The sequence below is a fragment of the Caloenas nicobarica genome, chromosome 23 (assembly GCF_036013445.1).
Source record: "Caloenas nicobarica isolate bCalNic1 chromosome 23, bCalNic1.hap1, whole genome shotgun sequence".
In the NCBI taxonomy this organism is placed as follows: Eukaryota; Metazoa; Chordata; class Aves; order Columbiformes; family Columbidae; genus Caloenas; species Caloenas nicobarica.
In genome coordinates, this window is record NC_088267.1 from 2,267,412 (window position 1) to 2,284,998 (window position 17,587).

The 17,587-nt window shown below is 58.0% G+C and overlaps 1 protein-coding gene across 1 annotated transcript in view; it reads right to left on the reverse strand.

Annotated features, from left to right (window-relative positions):
• Positions 1–9,221: 9,221 nt before the first annotated feature.
• The window catches only part of FOXO6 (forkhead box O6), a 35,676-nt gene continuing 27,310 nt past the window's right edge, over positions 9,222–17,587 (reverse strand). The window contains exon 2 of the mRNA XM_065650678.1: positions 9,222–13,986. Within this exon, the coding sequence (XP_065506750.1) occupies positions 12,574–13,986 (1,413 nt within the window). The 3' untranslated portion in view covers positions 9,222–12,573. The remainder of the gene's footprint in view (positions 13,987–17,587) is intronic.

Sequence of the window (17,587 nt, forward strand, 5' to 3'; positions counted from 1 at the left end):
AGCAGGCATTTAAAGATAAAATTTGTGTTAATAACAATGATTACGATAATGCTGCCATGAAGAATAACTATGCAAACACTGACAGAGAGAGGGCAGGGAGATCCCATTTGCTAACAAATGTGTGCACTTGGGAAGCTGCAGCTGGCTGGTGGGTTTAAGCCGGGACTGTCTGGCTGGGTATCCGGGCTGCTGCTGCCCAGTAGCTCTAGTCTTGGGGATTCCTGCACACACAACACAGCCATCCAATTTGCACAGCACTTATGCAAGGCTGGAAGCAGGCAGGAATCGTGTCAGTGCCTCTGGAAATCCCTGGCACTGATTGCAGGGTCTCGGCGCAGGTCCTGAGCCGGAGGTCGCTGCGAAGGCAGGAGCTGCACTTGGTCAGTCCCGGCTCACTGTGGGGTCTGATTGCAGGGATGGGTGCATGTGTGTGCACCGACGGGGGCAAACGGGGTCTTGCTCCATTTCTTTTTCCTGGAACCAAACCTGCCCTGTTCCTCTCCATCACGGGTGATCACTCGGCATTTTTTCCCCCTGCTATCTCCCTCTTATTACTCCCCAGTGCAGGAGGTGGAGGATTTTTGCCATTGCCTCGGAGCAACTGTGCTCTTAAGTTTCTTCCAAGACTCACACCAGGGCCGCTTCTCTGCATGTGTGGTCTCTTGGACTGCGTAGCGCTCATAAATAAATAAGGGGAAAAGTTCTTAATCTTCATTCGAAAGCTCCTGGTATCACAATGCTGCTGCACAAAAGCCATCTTATTAGCCCCAAGTGCAAAATGCTGCCTTTTCTTGCAGAAGCTCATTAATTGCAGGTCACCATTCAACAAGAAAGATGAGGCACTTGAGTTCTTCAGGCTCTCATTAGCCACAGAGCTGAACAGTATGTGTGAAATTAACAGTCACCTGAGTACCTCTATAATTTCATAATTATTAGGCCTAATGGGTTAGTCTCTGCCAAATGGTTTTAACTCTTTCCTGGCCAAAGCAGGGAATCACTCGAGATGCCAAGGTTGGCGTCTTTCACGAGTTTTATAACCATTTAACAGCTTTCTTGTGGAAATAATAATAAGGAGGGGAAGTTTCCAGGATCATGTACTGTTTGCATTTTTTAACATATGTTTAGCTTTTAATTATTCATATACAGCGCACCAAGGAAGCAGATAGCCTGTATCCTGGAGAGTGGGTGAAAGAGCTTTCTCTGCAAAGGGATTTTAATTGGTTTTAAAATGTGTCTGTGTGTGTGTTTATATTTGCCTGTGTGTGTGAGAGTTGAGCCTTTGGTTTCTCTTCTCCTTGATGATTACATTACATTATTTCCCGTCTCTTACATTTTTATTTATCTTAGGCTTAAAAAGCAAAATCAGAGCTGAGATTTCTGTCTCTGCTTTTGAACTCAAGGATCTTGGAAATGGCTCTGCCTTTTAATGGGGATTTTCTGCTACTTGAAACCAGCTTAGACGAGAAGCCAGAGGGGAAAGCTGCCTCTCACCTCCAAGTAGCTAATTGTTTTTTTGCATTTCGTCTCGCCATCGAGCGTGGGCACCTCGTGCCAGGTGGGAACATGCACAGTACGGACGCCCCTGATTTGGCGTGACCTGCTGGGGGGCTCTGACCCAACACATCACCAGGCAGCTGGTCCTACATCCACAACCTGGGGAAACAGCCCCTTCCCCCCAGCACTGCCCACGCTGCTGGGACAACCCTCTCCCCTCTGGTTTGTCCTTGCAAAGGCTGGATCCAGGTACGGGGCGGCTGCTTAAGCCAGTCCCAAACACACAGTAGATTCGGCACCTGCAAATTAAAGTTGCTTCTTAAAATGTCTCAGCACCCACCCCAGAATGGGTCATACTGGGAATGCCATGGTCTCCCCCAAGACCTGGGATATAATCCCCTTTCCTGCTGCTCTCAGCCTTGATGGGACCTTAGCAGTGATGTGGAGACACAGGCTACGTGAGACCAGGACACCCAGCAAACACGGAGGTGTTTAAAATCCTCCTTAGTGCCTTGTTTTGCATGAGATGCCCCAGTTCTGGAGACAGAAGATCAGGCGCTGCTGCCCAGGACAGTGTTTCTTGCTGCGTGGCCGGGGCTGATGGTAGAAACAACGCAGAAGGAGCATTTTGGCTGGAAAGGACCTGTCCAGCCAAGCTCAGGCAAGAGGGTCCGACATGCTTTTGGATGCAGGAGTAAAACCCTAAATTGTGGCCTTGGCAGCCGCTATGGTGGGAGCAGAAGATGGCCAAACTCCATCTGTACCAGGCCCGAGCTCTGCCCAGCCTCAGCCCACAGCCACCCCGCTCTGACTCCATCACATTTTACAGTTTTGGGGTTTTTTTGGTGGCTGACACTGTCCTGACATTTGTTTTCATTGTGCGAGAGCCAAGGGGGGGTTGGGGCCTGAAGTCCTCCTGGGGATGCAGTGAGGGTGAGCAGTTGATAAGACCTCACGATGTCTGTGACACAGTGAGTTCCAGCGTGTCCCAGGGCTGGGACAATCTCCACCACAGCCCCTGTGGCCGCGGGGCTCGTGGCAGCAGCAGGAACCTGGAGCACCCGAAGATGATGCTCACTGGGAGCATCCCTGCACCCCAGTGAGAGCAGGGGAGGGTTTCTCAGGACCCTTTTCAATACGGGAACCAGCTGGGATACCCACAGGCCATCAGGAAAGGCAGAGGCTGGAGCTGGAGGCTTGGATGGGTATCAGCATCAGACCCCATTAGCTAACGCCTTCGTGGTGGCGTTGAATTCCCTGCACTGCTTGCGCTGGAGATCAAGGCTGGGAGGAGGGAGGGTCTTTCTTCACTTAGGTGCTGGAGAAACGTCTCCTCCGATGATATTTCACCTTACCTCTCCTTGCCACATCTGTCAACTTCTGCTAATTACCGAGTTTGCTATCACCCTCCGCACTGATGTGAAGGGTAGGAAAAAGAGAAAAAGGAGGTTAAGGGATTCTACAATTATAAATGATGTCTGGCAGGCTAAGGTACCATATAATGCATTATAAGCACTTAAAAAGCTAACCCATTCTGTCTTCTTTCTTTGGCATAAATAATGGCTTTTTTATGAATAAATCATGCAGCCAAGGTCTCTGAAAATAGCAGGAACCTGGAGCAGAATGTCTCCATCCTCATTTTTGCTAGGACAGCAGAGAAGTCAGCAATCCACTCCATCACTGCTGATAAACCGGGGTGAGCGCAACTCCCGGTAATGAAATAGGGAGATAAAGTTTCGGGAGGGTGAGCGGGGCAGGGGGATATTTCTGCCAAAGCACCGATTGCACCCGGGCTCCAAATGAAACATAATGGACTCTGAGGAGATAAGCACTTTTTTTCTGCCCCATGAATAAAGCAAGACCTCATAACTCATAGACAGGCAAAGCTGCCAGCAACTTAAAAGTGTTTCCTTCTGCTTCTGGTTTGTGTTTCCTTTTAATGAAGCTCCTCCAAAGCCGGGGGGGGGCTCAGAAGTGGGGCTGGAAGCCGGCCCGGCCTTGGCGTGCGCGCAGTCCGGCTGGCGGCGGCGGGGAGGCCCGGCTGGGCGGCCGGAGCCACCCAGACCTCGGCACAAAGGGCTCGCAGCTGCTCTGCGTGCCGGAGAGCCCGGCCCGGCCGGGAGGGGGGTCCTGGGCCCCTCCGGGCAGGCGTGACGGCAGGGGAAGGGCTGCTTTCCCCTGCCTGCCGTCCCAAACGGGGGTTGAGCAGGGGCGTGGGGGCTCTGCTCAGCGCCGGCTCCCACTGCACTCTGCTTTTTACCCCCCGATGGCTCTCTGGGGAGGGGGACCCGCAGGCGGTTCCCTTGCAAAGGGTCCTTCCCGGCTCCCTGGTCTGCCTGGAGATCATAGAATGATAGAATGTCCTGACTTGTAACGGACCCACAAGGATCAGGCCTTATTCCTTGCCGGGACATAGTTTCATAGAATCACAGAATCATTTTGCTTGGAAGAGACCCTTAAGATCATCAAGTCCGATCATAAGCAAATCTAGCGCTAACCCATGTCCTGAGAACCTCATCTCCGTCTGTCCAACCCAGGACAGAGCTGTGGGAGAGGCAGGTGCCATGTCTATGTTATTTATAGAATCATTTTGGTTGGAAGAGACCCAAAGATAGAGTCCAACCATAGCAAAACTCTAGCACTACTCCATGTTCCTAAGACCCTCATGTCCGTCTGTCCAACCCTCCAGGGATGGTGACCCCAGCACTGCCCTGGGCAGCCTGTTCCAATGCCCCACAGCCCTTTGGGGAAGAAATTGTTCCCCAGATCCAACCCCAACCTCCCCTGGCGCAACTTGAGGCCGTTTCCTCTGGTCCTGGCGCTTGTTCCTGGGGAGCAGAGCCCGACCCCCCTGGCTCCAAGCTCCTTTCAGGCAGGTCAGAGATCAGAAGGTCTCCCCTCAGCTCCTGTGCTCCAGCTGAACCCCCAGCTCCCTCAGCCGCTCCCGTCACCCTTGTGCTCCAGCCCCTCACCAGCTCCGTTCCCTGCTCTCAACTCGCTCCAGCACCTCAAAGCATCGCCCGTGCTGCTCTCCGCAGTCTCTGCGTTCAAACCTCTGCAGCAGCAGCAGCGCGGGGCGGGCAGGAAGACGGTGAGCCCGCAGACTCACTGACTATTAATCAGGCAGCCACAAGCCCTGAAACCTGCTCTGGGGGCTGGGGATTAAATTGTGGCTTCGTGAGGGGCCGCAGGGCATGGGCTGTCCAAAGCTGCAGGGGCCGGGGTTGTGCTCGGGGCCGGGGGTCAGCGCTGCGCAACGCCCACTGCAGCAGCCTGGCACAGCAAAATCCAGCCTGTCCTTGGAGGAGGATTAAGGGTAGATGGAGGGGAAAATGGAGCAGAAAAAAAACCAACCCCAAAACAATTAGTAAAGTGATCAGGGCTGTAGTGAGCAGGGCCAAATGCTGGGGCACCTTTGCACAGCTGGGCTGTCCCCTTGGAGGGAGGTTTGGGAGGCAGCGCTGCACCCTTGTCCTCCCAGGGGACACCTGCGTCTCTGGGGACATTATGCCATGCCCTGGGCTGTGTCCTACTGCGACAACCTCCCTGCGGGGTAAATGGCACCTCCCTGTGCATGCACGTGCCCATGCATGTACAAATACCTGCACACTCTGTTCAGAGATCCTCTCTCCAATTATTTTGGGGGACAAGCTCAGTGAGAGCTCAGCATATGTGGGCTGAGCCCAAATGCACCCCTGTGCATGTCACTGCGGCTGTGGTACACGCAGCCACCAGCACCTCCACACCAGCCACGGCTCCGACTGGAGCTGGATTCCCTTGGAGCTGCCCCTGACCTGGCTGCTCAGCAAAACTCCCTCGGGGGGCTGTGAAACGCAACACGGCTGATGCGAAAGCGTCCGGGCTGTGTACATATAGGTGCATGCTCACCCACACCCCGTGCAAAATGTACATTCGTCCTCCCACAGCCACCTCCCCAGGGAAACGCGCGTTTGCACAATCTGTGCTCCTGCAGCGCGCCTCGCACGCCCAGCAGCACCCTGGCCCTTGCACAAGCTCACGGGCTGCAGACAGAGGCTCTTCGTGTTTTCCAAGGTCCCCACTGCTTTCCCAGCAGATCCTTCCTTCTCTCCTCTCTTGCTTTTGCTGCAGGGGAATTAAGATTTCCTGGGGACAGCACAGGCAGGTCACCAGCAGCGCAGCCCTCACCGAGAAGGTGCGGTGGCGGATGGAGCGGAGGAGCAGCTTGCACCGTCCTCGTGCCATCTTACCCGTCCTGCCTGCGCAGGCAGCCCCCAGGCCAGGTGGTTGAGTTGCTTCCTTGGGCTTAATTCAGCAAAAGCAGCTTGTGATGTTTCTCCTTCTCCCTGGGGTGGGCTGCTCATTTTTGCCCCACAAGACAATGCCCTCTTTCAAAAACAAAGAAATTATAAAGTACATATGAACATATGGTAACATATATTCTAGGCTGCCTATGTGGCCAATTTTCTGTATGTTACCATATGGTGCCGCGTATTTAGCAAAAATATAACTTGACTGTTTCTCTTTCCATATGGGGATTCTTTTGCCTTAATTAATAACATTGAGCAAAAACTCTTTCTAAGGTTTCCAAGATTTCTGCAAGGGAATATCTTATGACAGACACATGCTCCTGAAGGCTTTCCTCCTTATTTGTCTATAGCCTTCTGTCCTCATCCTCTTCCGTGTGCTCCAAGGGCGTCTGTGGATACATCTGCCCGTGGGATGGCGGGGAGGGGGATGCTGCGCTTGGCTCCCGTCCCACCGGCGCCTGCGGGAGCCCCTGTCCCCTCCCCAGGACCTGACATTCAGCTCAGGGATAAAGCAGCGATGTGTCTGTGCGCTGGATCCCTCCAGCTCATCCAGGAGCTTTGTAAAGCCCAGTTAATGAAACACAGGAGCAACGGGGAGGACACTGGAGCAAAGAGAGTGTTCATGGCCAGGCAGGGACTACTGTCTTCAAAGGAGCAGAAAGCGGTGCGCTTTTGCAGCTCTCCAATTAAGCGTCTCAAGTGCCAGTTATCTCATATAATAGTAAAATATGTCAAAGTATCCTCTCAGGACAAGCCTGCAGCCATTGCCAGCGAGATGAAACCAGCCCCGGCTCCGCCGAGGCGGGATGGGGTGGGAAGGGCTGCAGGCACGGCCCCAGCTGCTGGGGACCCTCCCGCTCTCCCAGCCAGAGCCTGTGAATGGGGACAAACCTCTGCGCAGCTCCAGATGTGTCCCTTAGCCCCACAGGGACGTCCCTGCCTCGCGGGGTGGAGAGGAGCTGGCGAGGGGACAGCAGGAGATGCTCGATCACAGAATCAGAATAGTTTGGGTTGAAGGGACCTTCAAAGCTCAGCCGGTGCCACCCTTGCCATGAGCAGGGACATCTGCACCAGCTGAGGTTGCTAAGAGCCCTGTCCAGCCTGGCCTGGGATGTCTCCAGGGATGGGGCATCCACCACCTCTGCCTGTCCCTGGGGTCTTGGTGGGGATGCTGATCTCTCTTTCGTCCTCCTGAGGATTGAGCCCGGGTCTCTGCCAGCTCACTGCCACCTGGTGTGCCCTTCACCTCCAGCCGATGTCCATCCTAGCTGAGGACCTCTCCAGTGAATCCTTGCAGACTGGGACACAAGGAGAGCAGACGGAGCGGTGGTCACCGGCACTGCCAGCGCAGCCTGTCCCTTGGGATGGCTGCGGAGCGGGATGCTGCCAGCACCTTGCGTGCAGCTGTCCCTGGCTCAGGACGGTGCAGATGCTGCGTGGTCCTGCTCCACCATTTCCTCCCCTTCCCCAGAGCAGGACGGCAGGTGGGACACGTGCAGAGCAGCCCATCTTCAGAGTCAGATGGAAATCATCCTTAGCCTGAGAGTCACACTGGGGAGAACATCTGGTTGACCGCTTGTCCATTTGCAGGGCGGCTTTGAGCTCAGATCCACAGACCGGGACACCAGCACATCGCCAACACCCTGGCTTCCTAAATCTGCGTGATGGGCTGGTTGCATCCAGGGCATCCATGTACCATGACAGAGGGAGTGGTGGGATCCAGTTCTCTGCCCTGAAGTTGTGATGCTCATCTTCTCGTCTGGTGCAATGAGGTTGAGAAGGGGGCAGGAGAAGAGAGGAGAGGACAAGAAGGCAGAGCAGAAGAGCTGCCAGAGCACAGAGAACTGGAGGTGGAGACCTGGGAGGGTGAGAGCACAGCGAGATGGAGTTGAGGACATGAGCGGTGCTGAGCATAAGGTCAAGGGAAGGTGGGAGAGGTGAAGTTTGGGTTTTCACCATGTTCCAGGTCAGAGCAGCCACCGACCCATCCTGTCCGACCTCTTGGCACAACATCAAATCCCACCCTCACTCACGCTTGCATGAGGGCTCTCGGTGAACCAAGAGCTGAGCCTGCCAGGCTCCTGGTGACGGCGGTGGCATTAGGAGATGGCTCTGGGAGAAGGTCAGTGCGTGCAGAGCAGACAGGAGCTGTCAGCACGCAGCTCTGCTGAGCGTCTGGAAGGAGGACAACCATGGAGACCAAAGAAACAGGCTCTGCGCTGGAGCTGCCGGCAGATGCCCGGCGTTGGGGCCTTGCTGTCTCCCAAGCTGGACAACCATGGGCCAGGAGAGGCGGCTGAAGCACGTCCTGGAGTGTTGCCGTTGGCCTTTGGTGTGGGGCAGCGCGCACGGGAATTTCCAGGGCCCTGGATGAAAAGTGGAGGTCGGCCTCATCTTTTAAAAGGGGAAACAGGACGACGTGGGTAATTACAAGTCCGTCAGCCTGACATTGATCCCAGGCAAAATAATGGAATGGCTGATATGGAATGCAATGAATAAAGAATCAGAAAGGGTGATATAATTAATGCCAATCAACAGAGATTTGTGGAAAACAGACCCTGTCAAACTAACTTGACATCTTTCTTCCTGTTGTGTGTGTTGCTTTTTTTTTTCTTTAAATCCAGGATCACAAGTTTCCCCGGTTTGCTGAGGACACAGAGAACAGTGATGGGTCACCTGGGCGCCATGTGATGTTTTCTTACAAAACCAAGGAAACCCAAACCACCATGTGGGGTGGTTTTGGACTGGAGAGGTGATGGGATCCCCTTTTGGGGGCTGACTGAGGGATCTTAGAGCAGAGACCCCTCTCTGAACCTGAGCCCTGAACCACAGAGGTGTTTTCCCAAACTACTCTGCCGCAAGACCCTAAATCATCTCCCAAAATAGGAGCCGCAGCCTCCAATCGCTTTGGTATTTTTTTCCAGGGCAGGAAATAAACTCACCCACAAGAAAGTGAAGTTTCAGTCTAAACAGATGCGACAGCTGCTGAAAAAGGGGATTTCCAAGCCAGTGGCCAGGAGCTGCACCCAGAGAGTGTCACCGGGAGCGAAGGGGCTTGGGGCAGTGGGTGCAGGGCACGAGCACCTCCCCGAGCTGGACAATGTCACCCGCACTGTGCCGGGCAGCGGGGACATTGGGGCAGGTTGTCAGTCTCAGAAAATACTGGTAGAAGTCAGTAAATAGGTATATTTATAGACTGCCCAGGACAACGTGCAGAGGTCGGTGTCCAGGTGGGACAGCCCAGCCACCCCAGTGCTGGCTGCGACCTCATTTTCACCAAATGTCTCATCTTCTCCTTGGTGGCTCTCCCCACGTCCCCCCCAGCTTCAGCGGCCCAGCACTGCCCCTCCCGTCCCAGCCCAGGCACACGTAAGCATTGAAGGCAAAAACCACACCTTGTAATATTTAAAACAATTTTATTCATGAAAATATGCTGTACAATGCACTATACACAGTTCTTTACATTGCCACATACACAAACTCTAATAGCACGATCAAGAAAGTTACCATTGCCTACGATAGATGCGTGGTGAGAGAATGACGCCTGTCAGAGACCCCCCCCCCAGCCTGTACAGTTATAAATATGAGGGAAAGGACGGACCGAAAACCGCCGTATGAAGCAAACCGGTGGGGCCCCTTCGGCGTGCCCTCAACGCCGGCTCCTCGCTCCGCGCAGGGCTGGGGACGGGCAGGAGCAGGGCTGGGAGCAGAGGATGCTCCTTGTCCCCAGAGGCTGTTCTATGGGGCAGGGGGGGCCGGGAGGGGGCGCGGGTGCTGGAGGGGGGACGCTGAAGCTGAGTGAGGTGGGACGTGAGGTGGCCTGTGCTCGGGGAGCTGTTTCTAGAGCTAGAGCCTGGCGTCTCGGCCACCACTGAGATAAAGCCCAGGGTTCCCCTTCCCTGCGCTCACAGCAGCTCCAGGGGGCACCCCCAGGACCCGCCTGCCCCACGGGCCTGGGGCACGGCCCCGACACCCCCGTGCCATCACCACCAGCCCAGCCGGGCACCCCTCGGCTCCGCTCCCCTCCACCGCGCGGGGCCAGCCCGTCTCGCCTCCCCCGGGGTCCCAGCCGCTTTTGGGGGGGGGCTCTGCACCGCTGCCCGCCGCCCGCCGTCCCTCGCACCGCACGACGACTGTACACACGACGCTTTACCAACACGACTCCACCGCACACAACGACAACCCCACGGTCACGAACCACAAAGACAGCTTGGCAATGGGATGTGCCCCGGGGGGGGCCCGGGGGCACCACGCGTTGGGGCAGGGGGAGGCAGGTGGGGAGGAGCGGGGCAGGTGTAAGCAGGGGGGCTTTTCTCTTACAGCTGGTGCGGCTGCCCCTCCGCCACGATGGTCGGCCCATATCTGTGACACCGGAGGGGTTTTTGGGGAGTTCCTGTGCCCGAGCACCCCATCTGCAATGCCTGATGGCGGGGGTGAGCCCAGCCAACCCGTGCTGGTGCTGCTGGATGTGTGTCTGGAAGAGCCGGGACCCCTTCCTTTCCGCCCCTGCTTGGGGGGCAGAGCCCCCGCTTTGTCGGGGGGCAGAGCCCCCGCTTTGTCCCGGGGCAGCCCCCGCCGCCCTCCCCGCCTCTCCTCACCAGCAGTCCTTCACACCCGCCTGCAGAGCTGGAGTGCCGGGGATTAAATAGCCATTTACATCTGGTTTCCAACCATTTAAATATGCCTGAAACGAGAGGTGGTGTATAAAACGAATGCAGTAATGATCCTGACCAAAGAATAATCCTTTTTAAAAAAGCATTCAAGAAAGATTATATATAATAGAATATATTAAATTCTGTACATGATCAAATAATGTAAACATAATTAATTAACCTGTAATAATGTCTTTAGAGACTATGCCCGCCGTGTGGCCAGGGCGGAGGTGAACAGTGGCACATGGGGCTCCTGTCACACTCTGCCACAGACACGGGGGTCAGGGGAGGAGCAGGGGGTGCCCACCCAGGGGTCCCACCCTGCCCCAGCTCCGAGCAGCCGACCTTCCCCGACGGATCGGTGGGACCCAGCACCTGCACCGTGGTAGAGGAGGTGATGCTGGAGCGAGACGGGAAGAGCTGGGCCAGGAAAATGTGCTGGTTCAGTGGACTAACCCTCGCTGCAACCCAGGGGCAGGGGGCTAGAGAAAGTCTGTGCTGGCCAGGGGGAAGACGGGCCATGCAGAGCCCGGGCGGGCCAGAGCAGCAGCTCCCCCAGCCCCTCCATCCCCATCCAGCCTGGCTGCCCCACTCCAAAACCCTGTTGCACCTGTGACGGGCAGCCCTCGCCCCACTGTGCAGGGTGGCCCTGGGTCCCTGGTCCATTGCTGCCCTGCAGAGCTGCCCTGCCCTGCCCTGACACACACCAGGACCACATCTGACCCGTGGTCCCCATCCCCATGGAGCACTGGCCCTTGGCAGACAGGTGCACCAGGGCTGACCCCTCCTGCTGACACCCCCCCAGATCAGCTCCCCTGGCATCCTGGGGACAGACAGCGAGCCCCTGGGGACAGTCATGCTGGCTGAAGTGACTCCTGAAGCCAGCAGTGACTCCCCAGGGGCCCCACGGCCCCGGCCGTGAGCCCAGTGGCACCTCCCTGAGCTCCACACACCGGGGACGCAGCGGGGGTCACCCGGGCTTGGGGCAGGGGGGACCCCACGCTGCCTCTGGAGGCCTGGCCACCGCCCCCATTCCCTCCTCACACACGCACAGCCCCTTCTGGAGGATGACCCACATCACAGCCCCGAATTCCACCCCATCATCCATCACCCGAAGCCATGGCCAAGCCAAGACGGGACATGCAATGAGGCGCAGCCCCCGGCATTGCCCACAGCTTCTCTCTTCCTCTCCCTAAGCTCGACCCTTTCTTCCTTGCAATGCAAAAACTCAATGGCAAAAGAGTGCATGAAATCAAATAAATACGCCTCCCTCCCCGGCCCTGTGAGCTCCCCCTGAGCCTCCAGCATGGGGGACCCCGGCCAGCAGCTCGTCACTCCCAGCAGGACCATCCCGTGCTGGGCTGTGCACCCCATTTGGGGCTGTGCCCACGCCTGCTCCGGGCAGGGTACCACAGTTCTCCCACGGGCAGGCGTGACCGTGGCACTGGTGGGCACTGGGCTGCCATCATGCTGTCCCCAGGGCTGCAGGTTGCACAGCCCTCCCTCCATCACCAACCCCCTTCTCACTGCTGGGTAACAAAACCTGCCTGGAGCCACGCGAGGAGACCCGCAGTGTTTGCTTGGCAGAGCTCAGACCTCCACCAGGATTTAGGGGTGACAAGCCCCACCTCGCCCTGGGGGGTTCCCCGCTCTTGACGCTTTTACTCAGAGGACTCATTTCCCGAGGCGGCTCAGAGAAAAGGGTCCCTTTCCAGAAAGATGCCCATGCAGGGGGTTTCCATGCCACCGGCCGTCACCGCTCCATCACCCAGCCCAAGGACAAATCAAACTGGCACCATCACAATGGGGCACTGGGACTGCCTGGAAAGGCTTTTCCTTTCTGTTCCCCTCCCTGGACCTGCCTGGCTCCGGCTGCCTCTCCCGCCCGCCTGCCCTGCGTCCTCCAGAGGATTCCTGCGGGAGGACCCAGCAGATCGGGCACACGTGGGGCTGGGGGCCCTACTCCATCTCAATATTTGACCCTACGGTTTGTGTTTCATGTTCGGCCTCAAGCTCAGACCGATGGCTCTAGCCCATCTTAACAAACAAAGGCAGAAGAGAAAGGAGGAAAAAAAAAAAGTTAGTCTCAATGTTCCCCTCGTGGCTTCTCAATGGCGAGCCCCCCCCTGGGGCGGGGGTCACCCGGGCACCCAGCTCTGGTTTGTGGGTTGCGGACCCCCGGGCAGCGCGGGCACGTTAAGCCCGTTCTGCGGCGGGAGAGCTGAGTCGAAGTTGAAGTCCATCTCGTCACTGTCCATAAAGTCATTGAGGATGATCGACTCCACGTCGCACTCCAGGCTCCCGTTGAACATGTCCAGGTCCAGGTCTGCTGGGAACCTGTCTTGGCCCAACACCGGGGGGTGGACGGCCCCCGGGTAGGGGCCCTGCAGCGAATCCAGCAAGCTCATGTGTGCCCCTTGGTTATTAGCGTAGGAATGCAGGTGCCCGTGGTGCGGCATGGCCGTCATGCTGCACGTGTCACTGGGCAAGCTCATAAGGCTGACAGGATTAGCTAAGGCACTGGTGTTGACCGCAGGGTGGTGACCGGCTGGTGACGGGTGGTACAGAGCATTGCTCTTCATGAGAGAGCCGTGGTGGGACGGGTAGGAGGACAAGCCCTGCTCCCCGCTCCCGCACAGCAGCGGGTTGTGTCTGTGGCCACGGGCCGGCACCATGGGGCTGGCCTGGGGCAGGGGCAGGTCCCCCGGGACCATGCTCTCCTTGTGCGCGTAGGAGATGGAGGAGAGCAGGTCCTGCAGCGAGGCGTTCCTGTAGGAGCTGACGGGCGAGAAGGTGGCTTGCTTGTTCTCCTGGATGGTCTGCATGGGCAGGCGGCGCATGAGGCTCATGGCCGGCTGGCTGTAGATGGTCCCGCAGTAGGTGTTGGTGGCAGCCCCCATGGTGGAGCACTTGGAGTTGAAGGTGAAACTGGAGCTGCGCTGCCGCAGGGCGGCCGGGGGGAGCTGCTGCGAGGGGCTCATGGTGTAGCCGTCCTGCAGGTCCTCCAGCATGCTCTCCCCCAGGCTCTCGTTCAGGCTGATGGTGCCAGTCAGGTCGGTCAGCCGGGGCAGCTCCACAGAGCAGCGGGCGTTGAGGGAAGGAGACATAGTGCTGGAGGGGCTGGGGTACATCAGCGGGGAGGAGGGGGTGCCATCATCCTCCTCCAGCTCATCCGGCTCGTGGTTGGACATGATGGGCGAGAGGCGCCCGCTCAGCGTGCTGGCCGTGGAGTTGGCCCGCGTCCTGAAGTCCGCCCAGGCATCGTACTCGTCGCTGGCGTGGGACGCGGGGCTCTCCGACCACTTGGCTTGCTGGGCAGAGGGGCTGTCCTCCCCGCGCTCCTGCGTCACCTGCAGCTGCTTCTTCTTGCTGGCCTTCCCCTTGATGCGCAGGAACTTGCTGTTGTTGTCCATCGAGACCGCCCGCCGGCGCGGCGTCTTCCCCGTCTTGCCGCCCTCGGGGTTCAGCATCCACCAGGAGCTCTTGCCGGTGCCCTCGTTCTGCACGCGGATGAAGCGGGTGTGCAGGGACAGGTTGTGCCGGATGGAGTTCTGCGGAGACAAGGACAGAGGGGACGGTCAGCAGCGGCTCCAGCACCCTGGCCCGAGGGGACAATGTCTGCAGGGCTGGAGGGGGCACAGGACATCTTGGGGGACCTGGGCTCCATCCACTGGGACTTGTGCTCCCCTCTGGAGTACAAGTCTTATGAGGAGCGGCCGAGGGGCCTGGGGAGTTCAGCCTGGAGCACAGGAGTTGAGGGGAGACCTTCTGATCTCTGACCTGCCTGAAAGGAGCTTGGAGCCAGGGGGGGTCGGGCTCTGCTCCCCAGGAACAAGCGCCAGGACCAGAGGAAACGGCCTCAAGTTGCGCCAGGGGAGGTTGAGGCTGGATCTGGGGAACAATTTCTTCCTCATGTCCAGCCCGAATCTCCCCTTGTTTAGTTTAAAACCATCACCCTTATCCTATCACAACCGGCCCTGCTCAAAAGTCTGTCCCCATCTTTCTTATTGGCCCCTTTTAAGGCCTCTTGCTGCTCATCTTCTGCGGCCCATGGGATGCCGCTCCAGCTCCCTGTGCCTCAGTTTCCCCACAGTCCAGAGGGGAAAGGCAAGACGCAGAGCCCAGCGAAGAGCATCCCGAGAGGCATCGGTCCGTGGCGCAGAGACCCTTGTTCCAGCACAGCCCACGGGCTCGGCAGGGGCTGCCAGGAGGGCAGCGGCTCCTCCTGCACCCGCTGAGCTGCGGGAGAGGCCGAGCAACGAGGAGGGGGAAGAAACCAAGGTGCTGGGGAGAAAGTTTGGTGCCGTTGCCGACGTACAGCAGAATACTAATGAAGAGGCGAGTGAGCTCCAGCCTCATCTATCATATTATGTAATGGCTTACTTCTCTGCACTTCATTTATTTGGAGATTGCTCCCAGGCTGGCTCCTCGCCAGCAGCCACCAAATCCAAGTCTACAGAAATCAATCTCGCACTGACTGATTAAGCCGTGTTTAGAACTAATTGCTCCTTCGTGTGTGGGGAGAATAAATTACGGGCTTTAATTTCACATCTTTAAAATGCAACTGCAGGTATGGGCTAGCCGTTAACCCCTTCCTGCATGGCCCCATGCACAGCCGGGGAGGGGACAGGCTCAGGGAACGGGCTGGGACATGTGCTGCCGTCCGAGATGGTGGCTGCCCGTGCCAATGCTCATTGCCATCAACCCCCAAACTGCCCTCTCCTGAGCCATGGGATGCTGCAAGCTCCCATCCCTGTGACTGAGCCGCGGTGCGAGCGGCAGGGGACAGAAGCAGAGCTCGTGGCCGTCACCGCGCTTGCAGAGCCAGAGCCACCAGCCAGCCCAGCCCTGTGGCACCAGCCCCGCGGCACCCACACACAGAATCACAGAATCACGGAATCACGGAATCACCAAATCAATCCCAGAATCACAGACTGGCTGGGGTTGAAGGGACCTCTGTGGATCCCCAGCCCCCCTGCTCACGCAGGGTCACCAGAGCAGATCGCACAGGTCGGTCCAGGCGGGTTTGAATGTCTCAGAGAAGGAGACTCCCCAGCCGCTCTGGGCAGCCTGGTCCGGGCTCTGGCACCTCCCAGCAAAGAAGTTTCTCCTCATGTTCCGATGGACCCTCCTGTGTCTCAGTCTGTGCCCGTTGCCCCTCACCCTGGCGTTGGGCACCACTGAACAGAGTCTGGTCCGTCCTCTGACACCCACCCTGAGATACTGACCCATTGATCAGATCCCTCTCAGCTCCTCTTCTCCAGAACAGCCCCAGCTCTCTCAGTGTCTCCTCATCAGAAAGATGCTCCAGACCCCTCAGCATCTTTGTGTCGCTCCACTGGACTTTTCCAAGTAATTCCTTGTCCTTCTTGAACTGGGGAGCCCAGAACTGGACACATAGAATCACAGAATGGTTGGGGTTGGAAGGGACCTCTGGAGATCACCTAGTCCAGCCCACGTGCTAAGGTGTCACCTGAGGATGCCCCAGCAGGGCTTGCTGGGGGGATGTCCAGCTGCTGCTGGGCCCTTCACGTGATTGGGGACCCCCTGTACAGCCCTGTCCCTGCTGCCAGCACCCCCGGGTCTGCTCAGCCCGGCAGGCAGGAGATGCTGCAGCTCCCCATGGCTGGGACTGAAAATGGAGAGAGGGGCCGGTGTTTGGGGGTTTGGGAACAGCAGGGCTGGAGGAGGGTGACATTGAGCACGGTGCTCACCTCCTCCTCCGCCACTCCCTCCCGCTTTGCAGCCCCAGCGCAGGGCACCCACCATCACCCTTGAACCCAGGGCCGGGCTGGCGGGGGGAGCCTGGAGGGGTCAGGCTGCCCGAGGGAGAGGAGGGAAGAGGAGGCTGCTGCTTCTTCCGCAGCGGAGCTTCATTAAGAGCCAAAAGACAGCAGCAATTAAGCTCGAGGCGCGGCGAGCCCGGCTCTCTCCTCATTAGCACCCGACGTGCTCGGCGGGCCGGTGGCTGGGGGTGCAGGCGCAGGGCAGGGGGCTGCACGGGGGCGGACCAGGAGCTTATTAACACCAGGCAGGCAGGGACCTGCTTCACCCACCACCGCCCCGGTAGCCCCACGAGCCCCTGGAGCCCCCCAGCGCTCGGGGTGGCAGGGAGCAGCGCAGGATTGCACACCCCAAAACATGGGGCTCAGCTCCCGGCCAGTGACATGCAGGGGACATCAGGGCTGGCAAAACCTCCCCAGCAGCGGCTGGTGGATTTTGGCAGGGTGCAGAGGGAGCGAAGGCTGGTGTCAGTCCAGGGTCCCCACGACGCCCCCAGCACTGCTCTGCACCCTGCGACCTGAAGCCCTGCACCATTTCTCACAGCAGCCACAGGCTGAGATTTGGGCTGTTCAGTCTGGAGAAGAGAAGCTCCGGGAGACCTTATTGTGGCCTTTCCGGACTTAAAAGGGGCCGATAAGAAAGATGGGGACAGGCTTTTGAGCATGGCCTGTTGCAATAGGACAAAGGGTGATGGTTTTAAACTAAAGGAGGGAGATTCAGGCTGGACATGAGGAAGAAATTGTTGGCCCTGAGGGTGGTGAGAGCCTGGCCCAGGTTGGCCAGAGAGGTGGTGGCTGAACCATCCCTGGAGACATCCCAGGCCAGGCTGGACGGGGCTCTGAGCAACCTGAGCTGGTGCAGATGTCCCTGCTCATGGCAGGGGGGGCACCGGGGGAGCTGGGCTGCCAGTTGTTGCAGCTGGACCCAAGCCCAGCTCAACTCTGGTCAACACCAAGGGGAGGGTGAGAGGCTGGAGCCCGTGCCAGCCCCTGGCCACCGGCTGCTGGAGGCTTTGCCAACCTGGCAGACCCTGGTGCCATCCCGGTGCCCATCTGCCGGGGGCTGCCCCTGCTGCGGCGTCTGGCATGGGGATGGGGGGGCTGGTGGGAGCCGTGGGCACCCACAGAGCCTCCTCACCCCCCCAGGAGCCCTTCTCCACGGAGCCTCATTGTCAGGGGAACAGCCAGTGTGAAATCGGTCTGATTAGCAATTAGTCCCATTGTAAAAGGATTAGCTGGACCCATTGTTTGGATGAGCGACTTGACTATAAATTTGCATCTGGCAGTGATGATGATGATGCTGCTGCGCTGGGAGCGTTTCCCGCGTCCCTCTGACCAGACGGGCACTGTCTGGTGAGGCTGTGCCTGG